The 20,465-nt window shown below is 34.7% G+C and overlaps 1 protein-coding gene across 1 annotated transcript in view; it reads right to left on the bottom strand.

Moving 5' to 3' along the window:
• Nucleotides 1–20,465, bottom strand: part of LOC136037322 (replication factor C subunit 4-like) — a 51,709-nt gene that overhangs the window by 16,904 nt on the left and 14,340 nt on the right. The window contains exons 2-6 of the mRNA XM_065719990.1: nt 13,735–13,911; nt 11,768–11,866; nt 10,438–10,634; nt 5,048–5,241; nt 552–665 (exon numbers count right to left, since the gene is read on the bottom strand). Of these exons, the coding sequence (XP_065576062.1) occupies nt 552–665; nt 5,048–5,241; nt 10,438–10,634; nt 11,768–11,866; nt 13,735–13,911 (781 nt within the window). The remainder of the gene's footprint in view (nt 1–551; nt 666–5,047; nt 5,242–10,437; nt 10,635–11,767; nt 11,867–13,734; nt 13,912–20,465) is intronic.

The raw sequence follows: 20,465 nt of genomic DNA, 5'->3' as shown, positions 1-20,465 counted from the left end.
GTTATGTCAAAAATGGTTGAGTTGTGGCACTATTGAGGAGTTGTTAACTTTTATCCTCTTCCTATCTGTTTTTTTCTTTTATATTCTTTCCTGTAGTCAAATCTGATAATCACATGAAAAATAAAAATAATCCATGGTCATTGTTTAAGTTTCTTATAAAAAATTGACGAAGTCTTGGTTAAATTGGTATACCGAAAGATGATTTTACCTCATAGCTCTTGTCGTCACAATTACAAGAATATTTCGCGTAGTAGCCAAGAATTTTAAAGCAGGTTTTTGCCATATTATTGTGCAATAGAATAAAAAGCCAAAAAAATTAAGGTATTAAAAAAAGGTGAGTTATCACCTTTTCAATTATTAAATCTTAATTTATTTAACAAATTACCAAATTTTAATTTAAATTACCAAATTTTCGTCTGTGTTGTCACGTTGAATTGCGAGGATAAATAATCAAAAATATTTAGTTAATTTTGCCAACCATTCTGTGCGTAAAAATTAAACCTTGCGCTGTACATACAGTACATACAGTGAATAACAGAGAAGAAACTAACCTGTGATACAGAATATCCTTCACAGGTGAAATCCTCAATAAACCGTTGCAGCTTTTCAAAAGAGGCTGTCGCACAAACTTCAAACAAGCGATTTATATGACGTTCAGGGATTCTCTAAGAAAGAATAATTCATGAATTTACGAGGCTTCCTAGGAAAATAACTAGATTGGAATAAAATGATATATAAAAGGAAGAATTCCTTGAAAAAAGACCAATATTTTTGTTTTTCAATGCTGAAATGATAAAAGAAAAACTGTTTGAAATGGTACTTGTATGATAAACCCACTACCGCACAAGTTCATTCACTGACGCATTATAGAACCGGTTTTCTTCGTTAGTTTCTTTCAGCTTAGTGCAAGACAAGACAAAGAGAAGTGACAGAGTGGATGGAAAATATATAATCTGGGCTATATATTTGCACATTAGGGGGTTGGGGTAAAGTATTTAGACAGTGTGAAGTTAGTAAGCAATTCTTACTATATAATATGCAGAATATTCGTACCTAACACAATAGGCATGCAGACCCGCTATACTCCCCCCCCCCCTAGTATGCAAATATATGGCCCAAATTGTTTCTAAAGTAGTGTATTTTTATCCTAAATTTGGTATATTTCATTAGGATTGAGCGTTAGAGAAACGTATTAGAAGAATGTTACGTAGGGGATATATCATACAAGAACATTTGAAATATATTTATTTTCAGTAAAGCGCCAATGACGATAGCAGTGCCAATGACGATAGCAGTGCCAATGACGATACCAATGACGAGAGTTTGAAGTGACATTAGTCTTCAGTGATGTTCTTGATGTTTTGATTAACAAAAACACACTTGTTTGAAATTAAAATCATTTTCGGTTAGCACAACTTATATTCTCGACTTAGAAAATTTAAGGGGTGATCAACCCCCCTTTTATTTGTGTTCCTTTCTATTGGTTCAAGCTTGACTTATAATATGACTTTATTTCAGCTAGTTTTATGTTTCAGTGGCAATTTTTGGATTCCCAAAAAAACTTTTTAAGAATTTTTCTTTTTTTCACTTCAATCTAAATTTTACTAAACTTTTTTAAAAAGTAGCCTAAACCTAGAAAAAGTTTTAATTTTAACTTAACTGGCTTATTTTTATTTATTCGGCATTTTCTATTCACTTCTCAAGAGACAATACTTGACAACAAGCAAATTTGAACCGCAGTCCGAAGAGTTTTCAGGTATAACTTTATCCCCTGGGCTGTCGAAGTACTAGCTTGAAGCAGGCACATGCACAGGAATTTTTTAGGGCAAAGATGGAGTCAATAAAAAAATTATAATTTCGAATGGAAAGTGCCCAGAAACTCAGAAAAAAATTGATTTTTTTTGGGGGGGGGGCGTACACCTTGAACCCTCTTCTACCCTCCCACGAACGTCCCTAATTAGCAGACAAGAAATTATAAGGTAGCTAGTTTAAAAATAAAACGGTTGTTTTTCTCTCACGCCTGGAGTTACGGATTTCACTTATTTTTTTCACAATAAAACATTTTTACGGCAAAAAAACAACAACATTACGCATCTTTTTTCACGGCACAAAAATGTAACCAAATATCTAGACGAGTCCTGTCTAGTATTAAATAAAAAAAATTTTTTAGCTGAAAGTAAGGAGCGATATTAAAACTTAAAACGAACAGAAATTACTCCGTATATGAAATGAGTTGTCCCCTCCGCAACCCCTCGCTCTTTACGCTAAAGCTTTTAATTGTTTTAAAAAGTAGAATTGTGGCAAAGAGTCAAACTTTAGCGTAAAGAGCGAGGGGCTGCGGAGGGGACAACTCATTTCATATACGGAGTAATTTCTGTTCGTTTTAAGTTTTAATATCGCTCCTTACTTTCAGCTAAAAATTAGTTTTTTTTTATTTAATTTCTGAACGTTTTTGAATTAATGCATGTTTGGTTTTGGCTCTCCGCACTTAAATTATTAAAATGAAATTTGTATATTAATTCTTTTTTTGGCTAAATAGCTTTCTCTTAGTTTTGATCAGACGATTTTGAGAAATAAGGGGTGGAGAAGGAGGCCTAGTTGCCCTCGAATTTTTTGGTTACTTAAAAAGGCAACTAGAAATTTCAATTTTTAACGAACGTTTTTATTAGTAAAAAATATACGTAACTTAAGAATTAACTTACGTAACAAACTTTCATAACCTTATATTTTTATTATGTATACGAGGGGGTTTGTACCCTCGTTAATACCTCGCTCTTTACACTAAATCGTAAGTTTTGTCCCAATTCTTTAAGAATGACCCCCTGAATCAGAAAGGCCGTAGAATAAATAGTTGAAATTACTAAAAATACTTTAGCATAAAGAGCAAGGTATTTATCTCCTCCTAAATACCTCGCTCTTTATGCTAAAGTATTTTTAGAACCCCTCATATGCGTAATAATCTCTGTTCGTTTTAAGTTTCAATGCTACTTCTTCCTTTCATTTGAAAAAAACGTTTTCATGTTTATTTTTCACTGTTTTCTTATAGTAATGCTAGAGAATCCTACGCACTTGTCATTGAATTTTTCTTCCCCCATGACAGATTCCTCCAAGAAAAGATCCTCCAACATAGCCCCCTCTCCTCGGCCCCCTGAATAAAATCCCCCTGAATACGTCTGTACACTTCCCAATAACCATTACTATATGTAAACACTGGTCAAAGTTTGTAACTTGCAGCCCCTCCCCCAGGGATTGTGGGGGAGTAAGTCATCCCCAAAGACATAGTTATTATGGTTTTCGACTATGCTGAACAAAATGGCTATCTCAAAATTTGGATCCGTTGACTTTGGGAAAAAAATGAGCGTGGGAGGGGGCCTAGATGCCCTCCAATTTTTTTGGTCACTTAAAAAGGGCACTAGAACTTTTCATTTCTGTTAGAATGAGCCCTCTTGCGACATTCTAGGACCACTTGGTCGATACGACGACCCCTGGGGAAAAGAAAAAAAAAAAAACAAATAAACACGCACCCGTGATTTGTCTTCTGGCAAAAAATACAAAATTCCACATTTTTGTAGATAGGAGCTTGAAACTTCTACAGTAGGGTTCTCTGATACGCTGAATCTGATGGTGTCATTTTCGTTAAAATCCTATGACTTTTAGGGGGTGTTTCTCCCTATTTTCCTAAATAGGGCAAATTTTCTCAGGCTCGTAACTTTTGATGGGTAAGACTAAACTTGATGAAACTTGTATATTTAAAATCAGCATTAAAATGCGATTCTTTTGATGTAGCTATTGATATCAAAATTCCATTTTTTAGAGTTTTGGTTACTATTGAGCCGGGTCGCTCCTTACTACAGTTCGTTACCACGAACTGTTTGATAGGCGGAAAATAGATAATACTATGTATATTTTATTCTAATTGTACGAATCATGTTAATCAGTTACAACTTCGTAACAGCTAATAGCAATACAAAAGCGCAAAGAAATGAAAGTGGGAGAGAAAAAGAGAGTGTGTTTCTGTAAGGGAAAGAGAGAGTAACAAAATTTAACAAATTACAATATGTGTTCAAAAACACAATCAGGTTCCTCCAGGTAACATTGTTTATAAGGCTAGAAGGACTATTTCTGAGACAGGAATAAAAACTTCCTTAAGTTTATTTTTAATTTTTCTTAGAAAGCATGTTGCTCTTTTTGTAATATCACGGTGATTTAGTATGACCTGAATGGTATATTAATTAATTAATTGATTAAAAAATAATTTATTTATAATATATATTATAAATAATTAATTAAATAATTAGTTAATTAATATACACGTTCAGGTATCTGAAATGAATAATCCTCAAAAAGTATGGTTAAGCATTAAATTTTCTCTTGGAGATATAGTTATTATCCCCTTGCATGAGTTATTATCCCCAAGTTCAATAGACAGCAAGTTCAACCATTTATTTCCTCCGAAAATGATATGCCTTGTGAATTTTGACAAAACAACTCTTCTTTATAACAGCTATTTTATATGACAGGACATTTTTTTAAATAGTTTAGGCTTCCTCACCTAACATGGACAGCCAAGACTCTTTTAAAACAAATAATTTTATGATTTCAGTTAAAAAATTTGTTTTATCGATGTGACTTTTCGAGTATTTTTTTTATATTGTATTTCGCTGATGACAGCTGTTGAATATATAGCTGAAATAGTCATAATGACTGTACTACTGTGGTATTCCCTGTCTTCACAAATTTCCTCTTGTTTTGTATGTCACTTAGGTATTATTTTCTATTAATATAGTATACTGTGAATAGTTTCTAAGAACATAGGAGAGACCAGTAACGTCAATTGAGACTAAATTTAGAAAAATACCTTCTTGGAGGGGGAGGGGGGTTTAGTTGAAGAATGTCTTGTTTGGACATTTTCATTGAAAACATTGAAAAAACGACAACCCCCCCCACCCTCCTCATAAACTCTGAACAATAAATTTTCCCTCTTTTTCCCTTGATTTTCGTGGATTGACTGAGACGGGAGAGACGAGTACGACAGAAAGCGGCTTACTCCTGTAATTTCATCAATATCTTCAACCGAGACTTTATCACCTGTCTTCAATGTAGAGACAGATTGAAGAAAAGTAATTGTTCGTCTCATGTCACCTTCTGCGATATCAACAAGTGATTCCAAAGCGGACTCATCTACTGAAACGTTTTCCGAATGGCAAATAGACTTAAGTCGTTCCAACACGATTCCACGTTCTGTAAAAGGAAAAGTTATTAAATAAACTGGTATTAGAAAAACATTAAAAAAACTGCAATATTTAGAAAAAAATTATTAATATAGTCATTTTAACATAGTCATCACAGCCATAAATGAAATATTTTTTGAAAAATATAGTCATTAGTGAATGAATGAATGAGTGAATGCAATTAATACCCACATAATAGCAATGCACTTAATAGCACAAAACTCTAATTCATCTGACATAAAAAAAAAACAATCAGAAACAGATGCCGACTACTGCTGTAAAACCTTGGCCCACGGATGGCCTTGACAGACAAATTATATTGGTCAATTTGCGACAGAATCGCTTCTTCAGGGTTTGTAAAACTGTACTGGCAAGTAACATACCTATTGTTTGTGAATGGTGGTAAACGCAGCAAAAACTTTGCATACTTGTAGTACAGTGAATGTAATTTCAGTTTATCTGGAGCCGCAAAAATGCGCTAAAATGGGCTAGGGTACCGATAGTGAGGCAAAACCATAGCATTGTACACCTGGGACAACAGACGACGATCCGCTTATTTGCCATTATAAAACTATTTACCATTATTGCCATTATTTATTATTTACCATTGTTATGCCATTATTTACCATTATACTATTTACCATTATACCATTATTTACCATTATAAAACTATACATGAAAGAAGACGGCTTCTGAAAATAAGAAAGCAGTAACCGTCACGTCTCTTTCATTGACCGTCCAATAGAGAGCCTAACAATAGAATCACCAAGTGTGACGCTCTGACCAGCATCAGATTTCGAGATAAAAAGCAGCACTTCAGACTTTTCAGCATTAAATTGGAGTCCAATATGCGCATACTATTGTTGCAACTTGATAAAATTAGCTTAAAGCCCACACCGAGACCGGCTCAGGTTCAGCACATCATCTGCATAACCAATCAAAGACAAACCAATACCACGCAGAATATTAGTCATAAGTGACTTGGTTGTTCCCTGACAATACTGTTATGAAATACTGTCGGTGACGAAATAGCACCTTGTCTTACCCCCTTCTTCACTGGGAGAAGGATTTCCACGCGAAGAAACAGCAAAATCATATAAAAGACTAGCACTCTCATTAGCTAGTAGAGGGAGTGTAAGTTCCGCTTTTAGATTTTCATGTATGTGAGCCAGCGGGGCTAGGATACAGGGGTCAACACCGGCCAAACCTTAAAAGAAATATAACCTCCTCGCGGAGAAGTGAATAAAATGCAAATATCACATCATGTGCAGCTAAAGCACCAACTAAAGCATGATACCAAAACAGAAAGTGAATTGCCACGCCCAAGGCGTGACTGGAAACCGAACTGGTAGGTCTGAGCTGTAAATTTAGTTCGCAACTCATCAATTATTAAATTCTCAAAAATTTTACAAAATAAAGTTTCAACTGTTATTGGAGGAAAATACGAAGGCTCAGGAGGAGGTTTATTCTTCTTATATATAGGAGTCGAACATCCAATTGAAAAAGAATCAATGACACATCGAAGATTAAACATCATTTGGTAAATGAGGTTTGAGTATTCCGTTAACACTTCACCACACAACGACAAATGGTGTGCAGGAGGGTAAATGAGGTTTGAGTATTCCGTTAACACTTCACCACACAACGACAAATGCTGTGCAGGAATCCCATCAAATCCTCTAGACGTTTTTTTCTTCAGTTTACCAATTGCAGAAATAATCACGCTCTTTGTAATAATCAGTCCCTGAATAGAAGCATGCTCAAAAAATTTCTGAGTTTCACTTTATAACTAAAGCAGACGTGGATCTGGAGCAGAAAATACTTTTTTATAATGCTCAACCCATGACAAAAGTGTTATACGATACGGTATTTGACTTGGCATATCTTTTACAACACTGGACCACAACTTATTTGGTCAAGGCCGAACTTCATCCGAACAAGACGAAATTATTGAAATCTGATGCAGAGAAAGCTGCTTTGCACACTGACGTATAGTGTAAATATACAGTTGTCGCAGCCACCAATCGCGCGATTCATCCGCTTCAATCCAAACTGAAACCCAAAACTTAGCAGAAAAGCAAGCATTTTGTAAATTATAATTCAGTTCTAACTTTTACTTGCCTAATAGGTACTGCCAATTTTTCTGCTAGAGCTAGGGCATGAGTAAGTTCACTACAATAAATGTTCAGCCTAACTCGAGAATCACGCAACTCCGCATACTCTTTCTTGAACTCCGCATCAACAAATCAAACGGTATACAAATTTTCGTGAGAACATCATTGCACACATTCCGGAAAAGATCTGGAGACGCCCTGTCCCAATGATTAGCATAAAGTACAGACTGATTTTTCGGAAGCCGGTTAGAAGAAGGGCCACAATCACCGATCTGTGCAATAAAAGACAAAGGAAAATGATATAACATAAAATTGGAAGTACTAACAACAACTTCCGCGATAGTTACGGAAGACGTATTGACAAACATGGTCTAAGCTAGATGTACAACCCGAATTATGGACGTAAGTAAAACTCATTCTTCTGTGCAACTATATAATCATCATTAAACAGATCGAAAATAATACTTGGGCCAGAAGAATTAATCACCAGAAGAATTAAGCGGGTTGGTTAGATCACAATTAAAGTCACCAGTTGCGATACAGCATAAACTCTGCTCTTTTATTTTTTGCAAGCATTTAGATACCGAGCGGCACTAATGACAAAAGGTTTCTGAGATTGGTCATCACGATATTGTGGGCAGGGGCAGATATATGTCACGATAGTAGGCAGATAAGTGTTAAACCCACAACAAATTTCTGGATTCTAATTGCTAAAAAGTCACTTGTTGAATCAAAAATAGACGAAGGAAAACATGACTTCACAATGGTTGCTTGACCACCACAAGGCCAGCTGCAAGATGAACCTAAGCTTAGTCACTTTTTGTCTTTATCAAAGACCCTGATCCCCCCCCCAATAGTCTTTTCCAGCTAAAATACTTAGCAAAAAGTGATGTTGACATCTTAATTGACAAAAACTGATCAAAGCAAAAAAAAACGAAAATAAAAACGGACAAAAGCCTTACAAAAGGCAAAATAATTAGATAGGAATTTCCTTCTCCGACACTGATGTGACGACCCCCAAGGAAAAATTTTAAATATAGTCTAAAAATCCACCTTCTTCTTAATTCGACCCCAAAATACCTATTTTGGTTTTTTTTTTTTTTTTAACTTATTAACTTAAATTTCAAGATAAAGAAAACCCTGCGCTAGGCCCCTCTAACGCTGGGCTCCTGAATTTTCGCGTCGTTGCCAAATGCAATTTTTGCATTGTTGCCAAATACCATTTTGCATAGTTAACTGTCTACAAGGGATTCTGAATAAGGCTTATCTACCATAACGTAATCCAAATGACCAACTGAGTTAAACTGTTCCAACATATTTCCATGTTCAGCAAAGGTTTAAGAATGTGAAAGAGATAGGGGGCCACTCCTGCAAGAACCTTGATTTTCTTCTGGATATACCGTCTGAACAGACAGCCAATGAGCTTAATAAACACCTAGCTAGCATTGTGCAAAAGTTCTCCCCACCCTCGAAAAACCAGCTAATCCCTGAAACTCAAAAAGATGAAAACTCTGATATTTCAGCGAAGCAAATAGCAAAAAAATACAGAAACAGAAAAAAAATATTATTTGTCCCATTGATATCCCAATTCATCTAATAAAAGCATTCCCTGATAAACTATCAACATCCCTTGTTAGTATTTTAATGATATTAGTAATTCCGGATGTAATAAAACTCTAGGAGTTTTATTCTAAACTATATTAGAGAATATTCAAGAAAATATTCTAAGTACAATTCTAGAGAATATTCTAAGATTGTATATCCTGGAATTTTATTATAGTATGTTCTAGAAAATATCGTAATTAGAGAATATTCTAGACCATATCGTGATTACTGAATACTCTGGAAATACTTGTGTTTTATAAATAGACAACTGTTTGCGTATTTTCTGGTTTTATTCAAGTTTTTTTTTTAGCCTAGTTTCTTTTATTTCTTTTATTTTTTTTATCCGGTTGAGAAAGACGAAACATTCTTTTTTTGCCCATTATTTTTGCTTAAAATATTATACCCATTTTCTATATTTCTATTTGTTTGAATTTATAATGGAAAGGCACTGTGATCTAAGAGATTATTTGCAGACATGAAATTATTTGGCTTAAGTTTTTTAAAGTTCAATTCTTATTATTTCAGTTGACTTTTAACCCATTTCAAAAAATTTCAACAAATTTGAGATATAAATGTACTATATCTTACAAATGAGGAATGAGCAAATGTAATAGGCACAAAATGCTTTTCTTTTGCCTCATTTGAGCAGTATATCTATTTCTCAAGGTCTCGTCTTTATAACACAAATATTGAAAAAAGTCATTAAAGGTCAATACCCTTTGGGGGGGGAGGGTAAGGTTTAGGAAGATACTTCAAAATCCCTTCCCAAAGTATCATCAAGGCTCTGGATCCATTCCTGAGAGTTTCATTCATCTAACTCAACTGTTTTCCTAAACTAGGCCCAAAGTCTAGAATTTTACCGAAAACTCTCAACTAAAGGTTTAACTTTGAACTTAAAGCATCTAGGCGTTAATGAACCTATAATTCGGCAAACATAATAAAAATCAAGCAGAACCGTGTAGACTTGGTTTCCTTTTCAGTCATTCGTCTAAAAGCTGTTCCACCGGGTCGAACAGAGAATCGAACAGATTAGCATAAAAAAGCTCTTCCCTAAGGGCTTAAATCTAAATTCCATGTGTCTAGACGTTAATGCGTCTATAATTCAGCTCACATAATTACAAATCAGGTAGATCCAGGTAGACCTGGTTTCCTTTCCCATCGGTCGTCTAAGAGAACGGATTGGTTAGATCTATTATTGTGCTTAACATTCTAGTCAGGCTACTTTTCTTGTAATAAAATATAAAAAGAACTCTTACCTAAGGGCTTAAATCTGAACTTCGAGCATCAGGACGTTAACGGGTCTATAATTCGGCTAACATAATTACAAATCAGGCAGATCCGGTTAGACATGGTTTCCTTTCCTATCGTTCGTCTAAGAGATTCTTAACGGGGTCAAACAGGGGGAATGGATTGGTTAGATCTACTATTGTGCTTAACATTCTAGTCAGACTACTTTTCTTCTAACGAAATACAAAAAGAACTCTTACCTAAGGGCTTAAATCTGAACTTCGAGCATCTGGACGTTAAAGGGTCTATAATTCGGCTAACATAATTACAAATCAGGCAGAACCGGGTAGATTTAGTTTCCTTTTCCATCGTTCGTCTAAGAGCTGCTTGAGCGGCTCCAGTCATTGAGTCCGCTTCATCCAAAATTATGATCTTAAATGCAGGGCACGGTTTTCCACTATTAAAATAATAATTATAATGAGCAAGCAATGTTGCCTTTAAGATCTGATTCTAATTAGTTTCGAATCTTAAGCTTGATATTTCTTTTGAAACATATCGTTTTGCGACAAGTCTACAGTTGGAACTTGCATCAAAAAGATACTAGTGTCAATGGACTCATTTGTTCCAGAACGGTTCGCCAAACCAGAATTAAAATATAACTTTAGACGTTTTCTTAGAGAATTATCTAGATTTTCTTAAAAATGGGACAATGGGACAACAAAAACTTGGCAGTAGAAAAATTAAGTAGCAAAAACTTTAAGAATTAAATTTGAATAGTAAAAAAATTTAGGAGAAGATCGTCTTCTTCTTTTTCATTTTGTAATGTGATGCTTTATATCAATTATTTAATGATTTTTTTTTATGTTTGAAAGGGTAACATTTTTCTCGTAAGAGGAGAGACCGAGAGGATTTTCCCACGGCTTAAGACTTAAACACTCAAGTCTTAAAATTCAAACTCAGGACTTAAAACATAAGGTTTAAGAATTGGATATTCTAATTATTGTCATTGACTTATTTTTCTTCTCCTTCTTTTTTGGAAAGATTTCTAAAATTTACACTCAAAAGATTCTAGGATGGCTTCTCTAGATAGAAACTATTAGGGGTACTGAAGCCAATGCGTCAAAGGGGCTCCTGAGTGACTTAAAGAGCTTTTTTAAACAAAAAAGAAGATAATTCGAAGCCCTCCCCCTCTCCCAGTAAAATTCAGGGCTTTAGGACATCATGAAAAATATCTGGTGCTCAAAATAAAGAATTTTCTCCAGATTCGATACTAACTTATTTGAGACCAAAACTTGATTGCCTATTACCAAGCAAGGGAAAGGAGAAAAAGAAAAAGGGGAGGGAGGTGGTTGGGAAAAGAGAGAAAAGATGGAGACACCGATTTGGAAAGAGGGAATGGCAAATAGAGAAAGAAAGATAAAAGAAAAGAAAGAGGGAAGTGGTTGGAAAAAGAGAGAGAAGATGGAGACATGTATTTGGGGAGAAGGAAAAGCAAATAGAAAAGAAACATAAAAGAGAGAGAGAGAGAGAGAAAGAGAGAGAGAGAGAGAGAGAGAGAGAGAGAGAGAGAGAGAGAGAGAGGGGGCTTACTCTGGACGAATTCCCGAGGCTGTCCTCTGGGCGAACTTTTTGACTTTATCACGGATCACTTGTATACCTCTTTCGTCTGATGCATTCAATTCCAATACTCTATATGAAAAAGATGAAATATTAGTATCAGGTTTGCTACTCATTTTCCTGTTCCACTTCTAACTACCACAACTACAAGATCAGTATTAAGCCATTTGAGGCAGACAAAGTAGCAAACACTGACTCATTAAACCATATTTACTTAAGAGTACTGTCAACATGCTTACCTGTTACTAGTTTAATTTTATACCCTCATCCAAACACGAGGCTCGCGCAAAAAGAGAGGATTAAAAGCGGAGACTTTTGTAACTAAAATAGGCACAAGTTAGGGAATTTTGGGACTAAATTTAGGAACCAAAAAAGACCACATCAAAAACTTTGGTAAATAATTATAATAACTTGCCGGGGTATTAATAATTGTTAACATGTACAATCGTATCAGCTTTTCTGAGCCTAGAAGCTTTATTTTTATTATATAAGTATTAAATACTGTCATTTTAATACTTTATATAGCTTCTAAAGCACAATACGAAAAATTTCAAATTAAATAATTTAGACGAAAAAACTTAAGTGTGCGCCTGAATTCAACACTGATGATTTTTCACACACATAAATGGGTGGAATTCAACCTAAATCTATAAAACCATTTGATAAGTGGTTTTAAACACATAAATCTAATAATAAATATACAAAACTAAATAATAAATATACAAAATCAATTTTAGCCTATATATGATATGTAAAATTATTTATAAGTGAATCCAATGATGTAACAGTTCAAGGTCCAAACTATATACCAATTTGGACAACATAAAATATGCCTTGAATTTACTGAAAAAGAGGTGACAAGTTTTCAATTTATCACTCGAATTGTACAGATATCTGTTTCATCCATCCCTGTGCTTCTGATAGTCCTTGACCTTCCATCTGTCCGTCTGTTCTATTCCCTCCTTGTCCTTGATGCCGTCGCAAGGTCTAAGGACTTAAACTCTTTGCCTTTACTAGCCCCAGGTGTCACCAACGCTAAAGCTATCACAAAGGTGGTAGCATAGTGACAGCCATGTTGCTACCATGATCTTTTGTAGAGAAAGTCTGCTTGAACCGAATTATTTCTTATATTTTCATTATTAATTTTATGTATCATGTTTTTATTGTTCGATTTAGTACTTAATCTTTATTTGTTTTATTATTATTTTAAACAGAAAAGCCCCACCAAGCTCCAATAGAAAAATCATGCTGCCACCACAGTAGCAGCCATTACGTTTGATTTCCTTCAAAGGATTATAATATTTGTATCAAGAAGCTGGTATTACAAAAGTAAGTATAATATACAACACAACATTTGTCTGTAATTCAGGAGACTTACCGAACCCTGCTCCTCCTGGGAAGAAAACAGGTGCCAAAACATACTTTCTTTCATACCTTTCAATTCCAATGGTAAAGAAAAACTTCCGATCCTCTCTTCTATACATTAGACCTGGATGCAGCAATGTCGTACCACCAAGGCGTTTTAAGAGAGTCCTTTCAAATTTTAGAAAAATCTCGTATGTGTCATAGTTTCGAATTCCGTAAAATAAAAATTGGTATCAGCCAGACTCTACTGATAGGAAAATTGAACTTACTTTGCCTATTGCCTTTAAAGAAGTATTTACTAGCCTTTCTGTATAAAGATCTTCAAAAAGCTCTCTTGCTGCAGCTAAAATTGAACTTGCTTTGCCCATTGCCTTTAAAGAAATATTTACTAGCTTTTCTTTATAAAGATCTTCAAAAAGCTCTCTTGCTGCAGCTAAAATTGAACTTGCTTTGCCCATTGCCTTTAAAGAAATATTTACTAGCTTTCCTTTTATAAAGATCTTCAAAAAGATCTCTTGCTGTAGCTAAAATTAAAGTTGCTTTGCCCATTGCTCTGCAAATAAATATTTACAAACCTTTCTTTATAAAGATCTCCAAAAAGCTCTCTTGCTGCAGCTAAAATTGTACTTGTTTTGCCTGTTCCAGGTGGTCCATAAAACAAAAAGTTGGGTAAATCAGCACCCTCAAGACACTTTTTCAAAACTGCAACAACTTCTTCTTGAGATGCAACATCAACAATCTTTTTGGGACGGCTAAAAATGAAATTCAACATGATTGAAAATTATCTATCAATGTTTTAAAGACATACTAGGATCTCTGCTGCATCTTTCACAGGACAGGTGAGTCGGTTATAAGTTATAACCAAGTCCGACTTCGGACATTTTAAATATACCGACTTCAACTCCGACTCCATTCAACTAAAATTTAACTAGATTTATAAATCTAAAATTCAACTGTTTAACTAGATTTATAAGTTATAACCGACCCTGACACCAGATATTTTCAATGTTCCATCTCTGACTACATTCATCAAAGAATTACTGAAACTCCAACTCTGACTCCACAATTCCAACTCCAGAGCCCTGAGTTTTTGCTTTAACTGATATTACTTTGTTTATATCCATTCATTACCTTCAACAGCATTACAGTTAAGCTAAACTTAACAGCTACTCAAAGAATGAAAATATAATAAATCCATGAATTAGACACATAAATGAACAGAAACCAGTTAAGATGCTTAAGACTACCCACTGTTTGTATTTTAATACTAAAATAATACCTTACCTTTTCTATTTAACTAGGTAATACAATAAAAACCTAATAAGTGAAAATTGTGAATATATTTCAATTTTAAAAATAACACTGAGTCAATTATTTTCATTTACTTACTTAGTTCATCAACTACTTCCTAACTGTAACAGCATTCTTTTCTTTTTATGTATATTTTTGTATTCCCTTTTGTACTTAATAATCAATATGCATTAATATCATTTAGACAAGAAGCTTTTCCTACATTAGACTATAAAGAAGTGAAATGAATTATAGACCATTGTAAATATATAAAAAAAAGGCTATAATAAATGACCAAATGTACCCAGCTCTTACAAGTATTATTACTATACTTGTATTTCCTTATAAATATAAGAATTAAGGAGCAAATTAATACAAACAAACAAAAAATTGGAATAATATTAGCTTAAACCGGCAAACTCAAAATAACAAATGCGAAGCATCATGCCAAAAATAAATCATTGGAAGAGAAAAAATTAGTCATGTGAAACTCAGTTTTTTTAAGAAAAAAAAAACAGACTTCATCCACATGCATAATTTGTAACCATTTCTGCTAACATACCTCACTTATTCTTTACAGCCTTGAGCAGGTAATTAGTCTTATAAATACTTCTCAAGGATATATTAGAATATATTTCTTTATTTGTTTTTTGTTTTGTTTTTATGAACACTAAGGACGACTTGGCAGAGGTCCTTGTCAAAATATGTCCTTGTCAAAAAAACCAAAGAGAGAACCATTCACTGATAAAGTCTAGCTAATATCTCTATTCTCATCTATCCATGTAGATCAATGAGAGAACCAAAAGGCTAACCAGAGAGAAAATCATTCACTGATAAAGTCTAACTAATATCTCTCTTCTCATCTGTCTATTAAGATCAATGAGAGAACCAAAAGGCTAACCAAAGAGAACGCCATTCACTGATAAAGTCTAAGTATCATGTCTCTTCGCATCCACGTGGATCAATGAGAGAACCAAAAGGCTAACCAAAGAGAGAACTATTCACTGATAAAGTTTAGCTAATATCCCTCTTCTCATCTATTCATGTAGATCAAGGAGTGAACCAAAAGGCTATCCAAAGAGAGAACCATTCAGTCATAAGGTCTAACTAATATATCTCTTTTCATCTATCAATATAGATCAATGAGAGAACCAAAAGGCTAACCAAAGAGAGAACCATTCACTGATAAAGTCTAACTAACATGTCTCTTCTCATCTATCCATGTAGATCAATGAGAGAACCAAAAGGCTAACCAAATAGAGAACCATTCACTGATAAAGTTGAACTAATATCTCTCTTTTCATCTATCTATGTAGATCAATGAGAGAACTAAAAGTTTCTAAATGACATAACATTAAATGAGGCAAACACCCTTTTAGTAAAAGAACACTGAGCACCATGCATAGCCAAATTCTAAGCATGTAGAATCCAACCATAAACAAAACCAAGAGGAGATCCCAGGGGATCGTTTATTATGAAATATAGACATTTTACTATTGTCCTCTATTGTCCTATTAAGTAGGCACCTCGTCTCTCCATCTACTTTGTTCCCGCCAAGTTTTTAATTGGAACTAATATCGTGGACCCGTTTTAAATATGTGTGAATGAAAAATAAAGTGGACTGTTGGTCTCTATAGCTATTTTATTGGCCTCTATTGTCCTTTGTTATAGTTGGTCTCTATAGGATTTTTTGGATAATTCTGGATTTTCTATAGGACAATCTGGTTGTGTGGTAAACCACTACTTAACAACAAAATAATACTACACAATAATAACAACAAATAACAACATCAACAACAAAATAAGCAATGCAGATGAACATGAAAGATTATGCATCAAATATTATATCAAAAAACAACATATATCTTCCTTATTGGGAACATAAAATCTTAAGAGGTAATATGTGCATGAGCACGCCCAACTCCTTAAAGCAAAAATTGGGGAAAATTACAGATTTTACAAGAAGCTCAAACAACTTCAGAACCAAGCTCCACCTTCAGAACCAAGGTTATCATACCTTTTTTAAAAGAAGTTGTCAATTGCGGTGGTAAAAGAACAATTAAAAAGAAAGAATTTTAGCAAAAAAAAGAAGCAGGGCAAAGCTTTAAATGGTTAAAAAGTAATCCATCATGGTCTGGAGCACTTACTTTTAAGATTTCTCAATACTTAAACCAAATCAACTTTTAGAAAAACAAAGCTGAGGATTCAATTCAAAAGAAGCACCAAGCCCTATCATCAAGCTCCTTATCTATCTCCAAAGTCTGTAGAGGATTGCCGTTTAAAACATTAATTAAATTCAAGAGAAGACTCCTCAAATCTTTTCTGTGGGGCTCTATAAAAGGTATCACTTGAATCTGCCTTTTTTGCATTTTTTTTTTCAGTTCTCTGCAGCGATTGTTGATCGCTGTCAACATTTTCTGAAGCAATTGAGAGTTGATCATTTTGTTGAACATGCAATAGAAGAAATGGATTATGGTTAAAAAATAGGGATCAAACGAAGTTCAGAAATACATTTAAAAGAAAAAGAAGCAAATCGAAATTCTGGCCACACCTTCAGTTGTCAATCCCTACTCCATCGTCCAGGAGGTTCAGATAAAGTGAAGATAAAGTCGTCAACAACCTGCTCTTTACTTTCAATACTTTTAAAATTGAATCTGAGATTAGACACAAGAAACTTTCAGAGATGTTCATATATTTGGAACCCCAAGCTTGTGTACCATGAATTGGTAGTGTTAGTAGGAATAAATATGTAAAAAGGGGAGGTACCTAGTGATTTTAGAAATTTTTTTAATTAAAACCCTTTATAAGAAAGATAATAAGAGTGAGTGCAGTAATTATAGATGTGCTATCTTGGTTTGTGTATTAAGCAAATTACTTAGCATAATGATACTTATTAGACTAAAAGACGCGGTAGATAAAGCTTTAAGGAAAGAATGGGTAGATATTAGGAAGAGGAGAGGGTGGGTTGACCACATTTTTACTCTCAGATCACCAACTGAGAAGTGTGTGAATCATCAGACCCCATTCAGTCGTAAGTTTTATAGATTGTTAATAGGCATTTGATTCAGCAGATAGAAGAGCTTTAGGGAAGCTTCTATCCCTTTATAGTACAGCAGTTAAGTATATTAAAGTGATTGGTGCTATGTAAAAAACAATATTTCTCCAGCTAAAAGGTAGAAGGCAAATTTAGCAGCTGGTATGGCATTGAAGAAGGAGTTAAGCAGGGGTGTGTCATATCCCTGCTTATATGCAGTGTTTTTAATAAGGGGTAGTCCTCCCCCCTTCATTTTAAAAAGGCTATGGAGCAGGGAATGTAAAACCCTATTACACATGCATGAATAATACTTCATTTAAAAACGAACTTCCACAACATTAAACTACCGAATTTGTCGGGGTTTTTTTCATGTGCACTATAAAATGGATAACAATGGTCCCGACTGGCCTGTCATTTAAATATACTAACAAAGAAACTGACACATTATAAGGTAATAGTTCAATTTCCACTTATTTAGGATTTCAACAAATGCTGGCACAAATCTCTTTCTATAATGGTTTTTGAGCTTTTCTCTTTCGGAATTTTTTGTGCTTTTGATCGAGGTAAACGAGACTTTGGTAAGCAATAAGGGGATGGGAGTAGATACTAAAAACGTGGGTTAAGACGCAGATTATTCCCAAATTTGGTGTAAAGATTAACACGTTGGGATGCCAAGGTTGGGAGGCGGAATTCCTTAAGGAGGAGGATGTAAGGCACTTTCCCCCAACCGTAAATAATTCTCAGGCCTCTCTTCTGTATAATTTCTAGCCTATCGAACTGATCTACCATAAGGCCAAAATGACATAACGGGTAAGCAAACTCAAGCAGTGGACAGATAGAAAATATGTTAAGGCGGAGGATATGTGCTTTTGGGCATGGAAATTTAGCAAATAGCTTAAGAAGGCACAGAGATGCAATAGCCTGTTTAATAACAGAACAAACGTAACCCTCTCATTTTAAATCACTCATCAGTGTAACCCTAAAATTAAGATTAAAATTAAACTAAGATTTTAGTTTTTGCTAAAATTTTTCATTTTTCATTTTCATTTTTGACTGGGTTGCTTCATTTGCAACGTCTTCAAGAACTTTCATTGCACTGCTCTCAATATTTCTTCTGTATACTTTGAGCAACGACATATTATCCATAAACTTCCATCAATTGGCTGATTCATTTCAAAGATTGCTGATTATTACCAAAAATAGTAAAGGACCTAAAAGTGTACCCTGCAGATCTCCAAGAAATAGGGATTGAATCAGAATAAACATTTTTATACTTTACATCTTGAGTTATATTTGACAGAAAAGATTTAATAATATTAACTAGAAAATAGGGGGCTTTAAATTCATTCAGTTTTCCAACTAAAACATTATGACTAAAAAGATCAAAAGCCTTTTGAAGGTCACTTAAAAGAATATCGAGCAAGGTATCTGGATCGTCAAGTAGTTTATATACGGTATCAAGGAGTAATTTGTCACTGATAAACCTTTCATGTTTCCGAATCGTTGTTCATATATAAGTTCAAAGATTGGCTCTTTAAGTCAGTCTGCTACGAAACTCCTATACAGTTTAGAGAATATTGATGTTAAGGTAATTGGTCAGGCTCCATTGAAATCCAAAATAACCCCTTCTTCTGTATGGTTGTTGCATATTCTTTTTTCCAACACTTAGAGAATGAACCACTTCCAGTTACAGTGTTAAAAGTATTTGATAAGGATTTTGATAGTTTACCAGGAAATACTTTTACTAAGTCAATGGAATATTAAGGGGGCATATTGAAGTTCTCTTTAGTTTAGGTATTTTGCCTCTACATCAACAAGTTGTATTACTGGGATATCCTGTTCTGGTGATAGTGGGGAGGGAATATTAATTAAGAGAGGAGGGAGGGTTTGCACAATAGTGGCAAGGTATTTATTTAGTTAAGCAAATGATTTGAGTGCACTAGATAAGAAGGTTAGCAAGATGAATGACTTTCAGGAGGTTTTGAGAGTTCAGGATGGAAGAATAGGTACGAAAACTAAAACTAAGAAGATTAAATTCCCGAGACTAGGAATAAATGAAGAGGAAGAGGTAATATTGACATTCCTTAACATTCCATTGAGCCGTCCCGGCCGAGTGGATTGGTGCGCTGGATTCAGGATCCTTTGTCTGAGAGGACGGGTTCGAATCCTATTGTACCCAATTGTTCAGTTTGGGACGGAGGTCAGTGGCGTGACTCTAAAAGCTTAGCCAGAGTCGACCCAGCTGCAAATGGGTACCTGGAGAAATCTGGGGAAGGTAAATAGGAAGGGTGTGCGAAAGCACAGGATGGTTGGCCCCCAGTCCCCATTGCACTTCCTGGCTGAAGGGCCAAGAAACGGAGATCAGCACCGCCGGTAGGGACTGTAAAGTCTAATGCCATATCCTTTACCTTAACATTCTATAAAGCCATGTCTTCATTATGTTTTTTTACGTCATCTGTGGTTTTTTACTTTTCAGGAAGCTCCAGTGTCTATTGGTGTTTTTAAGGTTCTAAAGGCAAATCAGGCACTTTTAAAGTAGTTTAATTCATGAAAAATTAGAACCACTGAACAAAAGTTATTTTCACTTAACAGATTTCATCTGAAGAAGCTGTGGAGAGGCAGGGGTTAACTTTTCTCATACCAAAACAGCTTGTCCATGGGATGTGGAGAAATTCAAAGGAAATTGGAAGTTTATGGGAGAGTAAGGCGTAAAGAAGAGAAAAAATTGGATGGACCTGGACCTGGCAAAGATTTTAGTAGTGCAGTTTCCTACTGATAAAGTGCAAAACATTCTGGGAGTCAGGATCTTTCAATCCTTTCAGTTAGTGGTCAAAACCTGGCGTGAAGGCTTAAGATAGCAGCCTAACCTATATTAACTTTAAAAAAAGGGTCAGGTTCACCTAGATCATAGACCTTTACAAAGTTGTTTCCAAATCATGAGTTGAATTCTAAAACTAACTTTGACTAGCTGCAAAATAAATT

Source organism: Artemia franciscana, chromosome 16 (assembly GCF_032884065.1).
Source record: "Artemia franciscana chromosome 16, ASM3288406v1, whole genome shotgun sequence".
In the NCBI taxonomy this organism is placed as follows: Eukaryota; Metazoa; Arthropoda; class Branchiopoda; order Anostraca; family Artemiidae; genus Artemia; species Artemia franciscana.
This window is presented reverse-complemented; position numbering and strand designations above follow the sequence as displayed.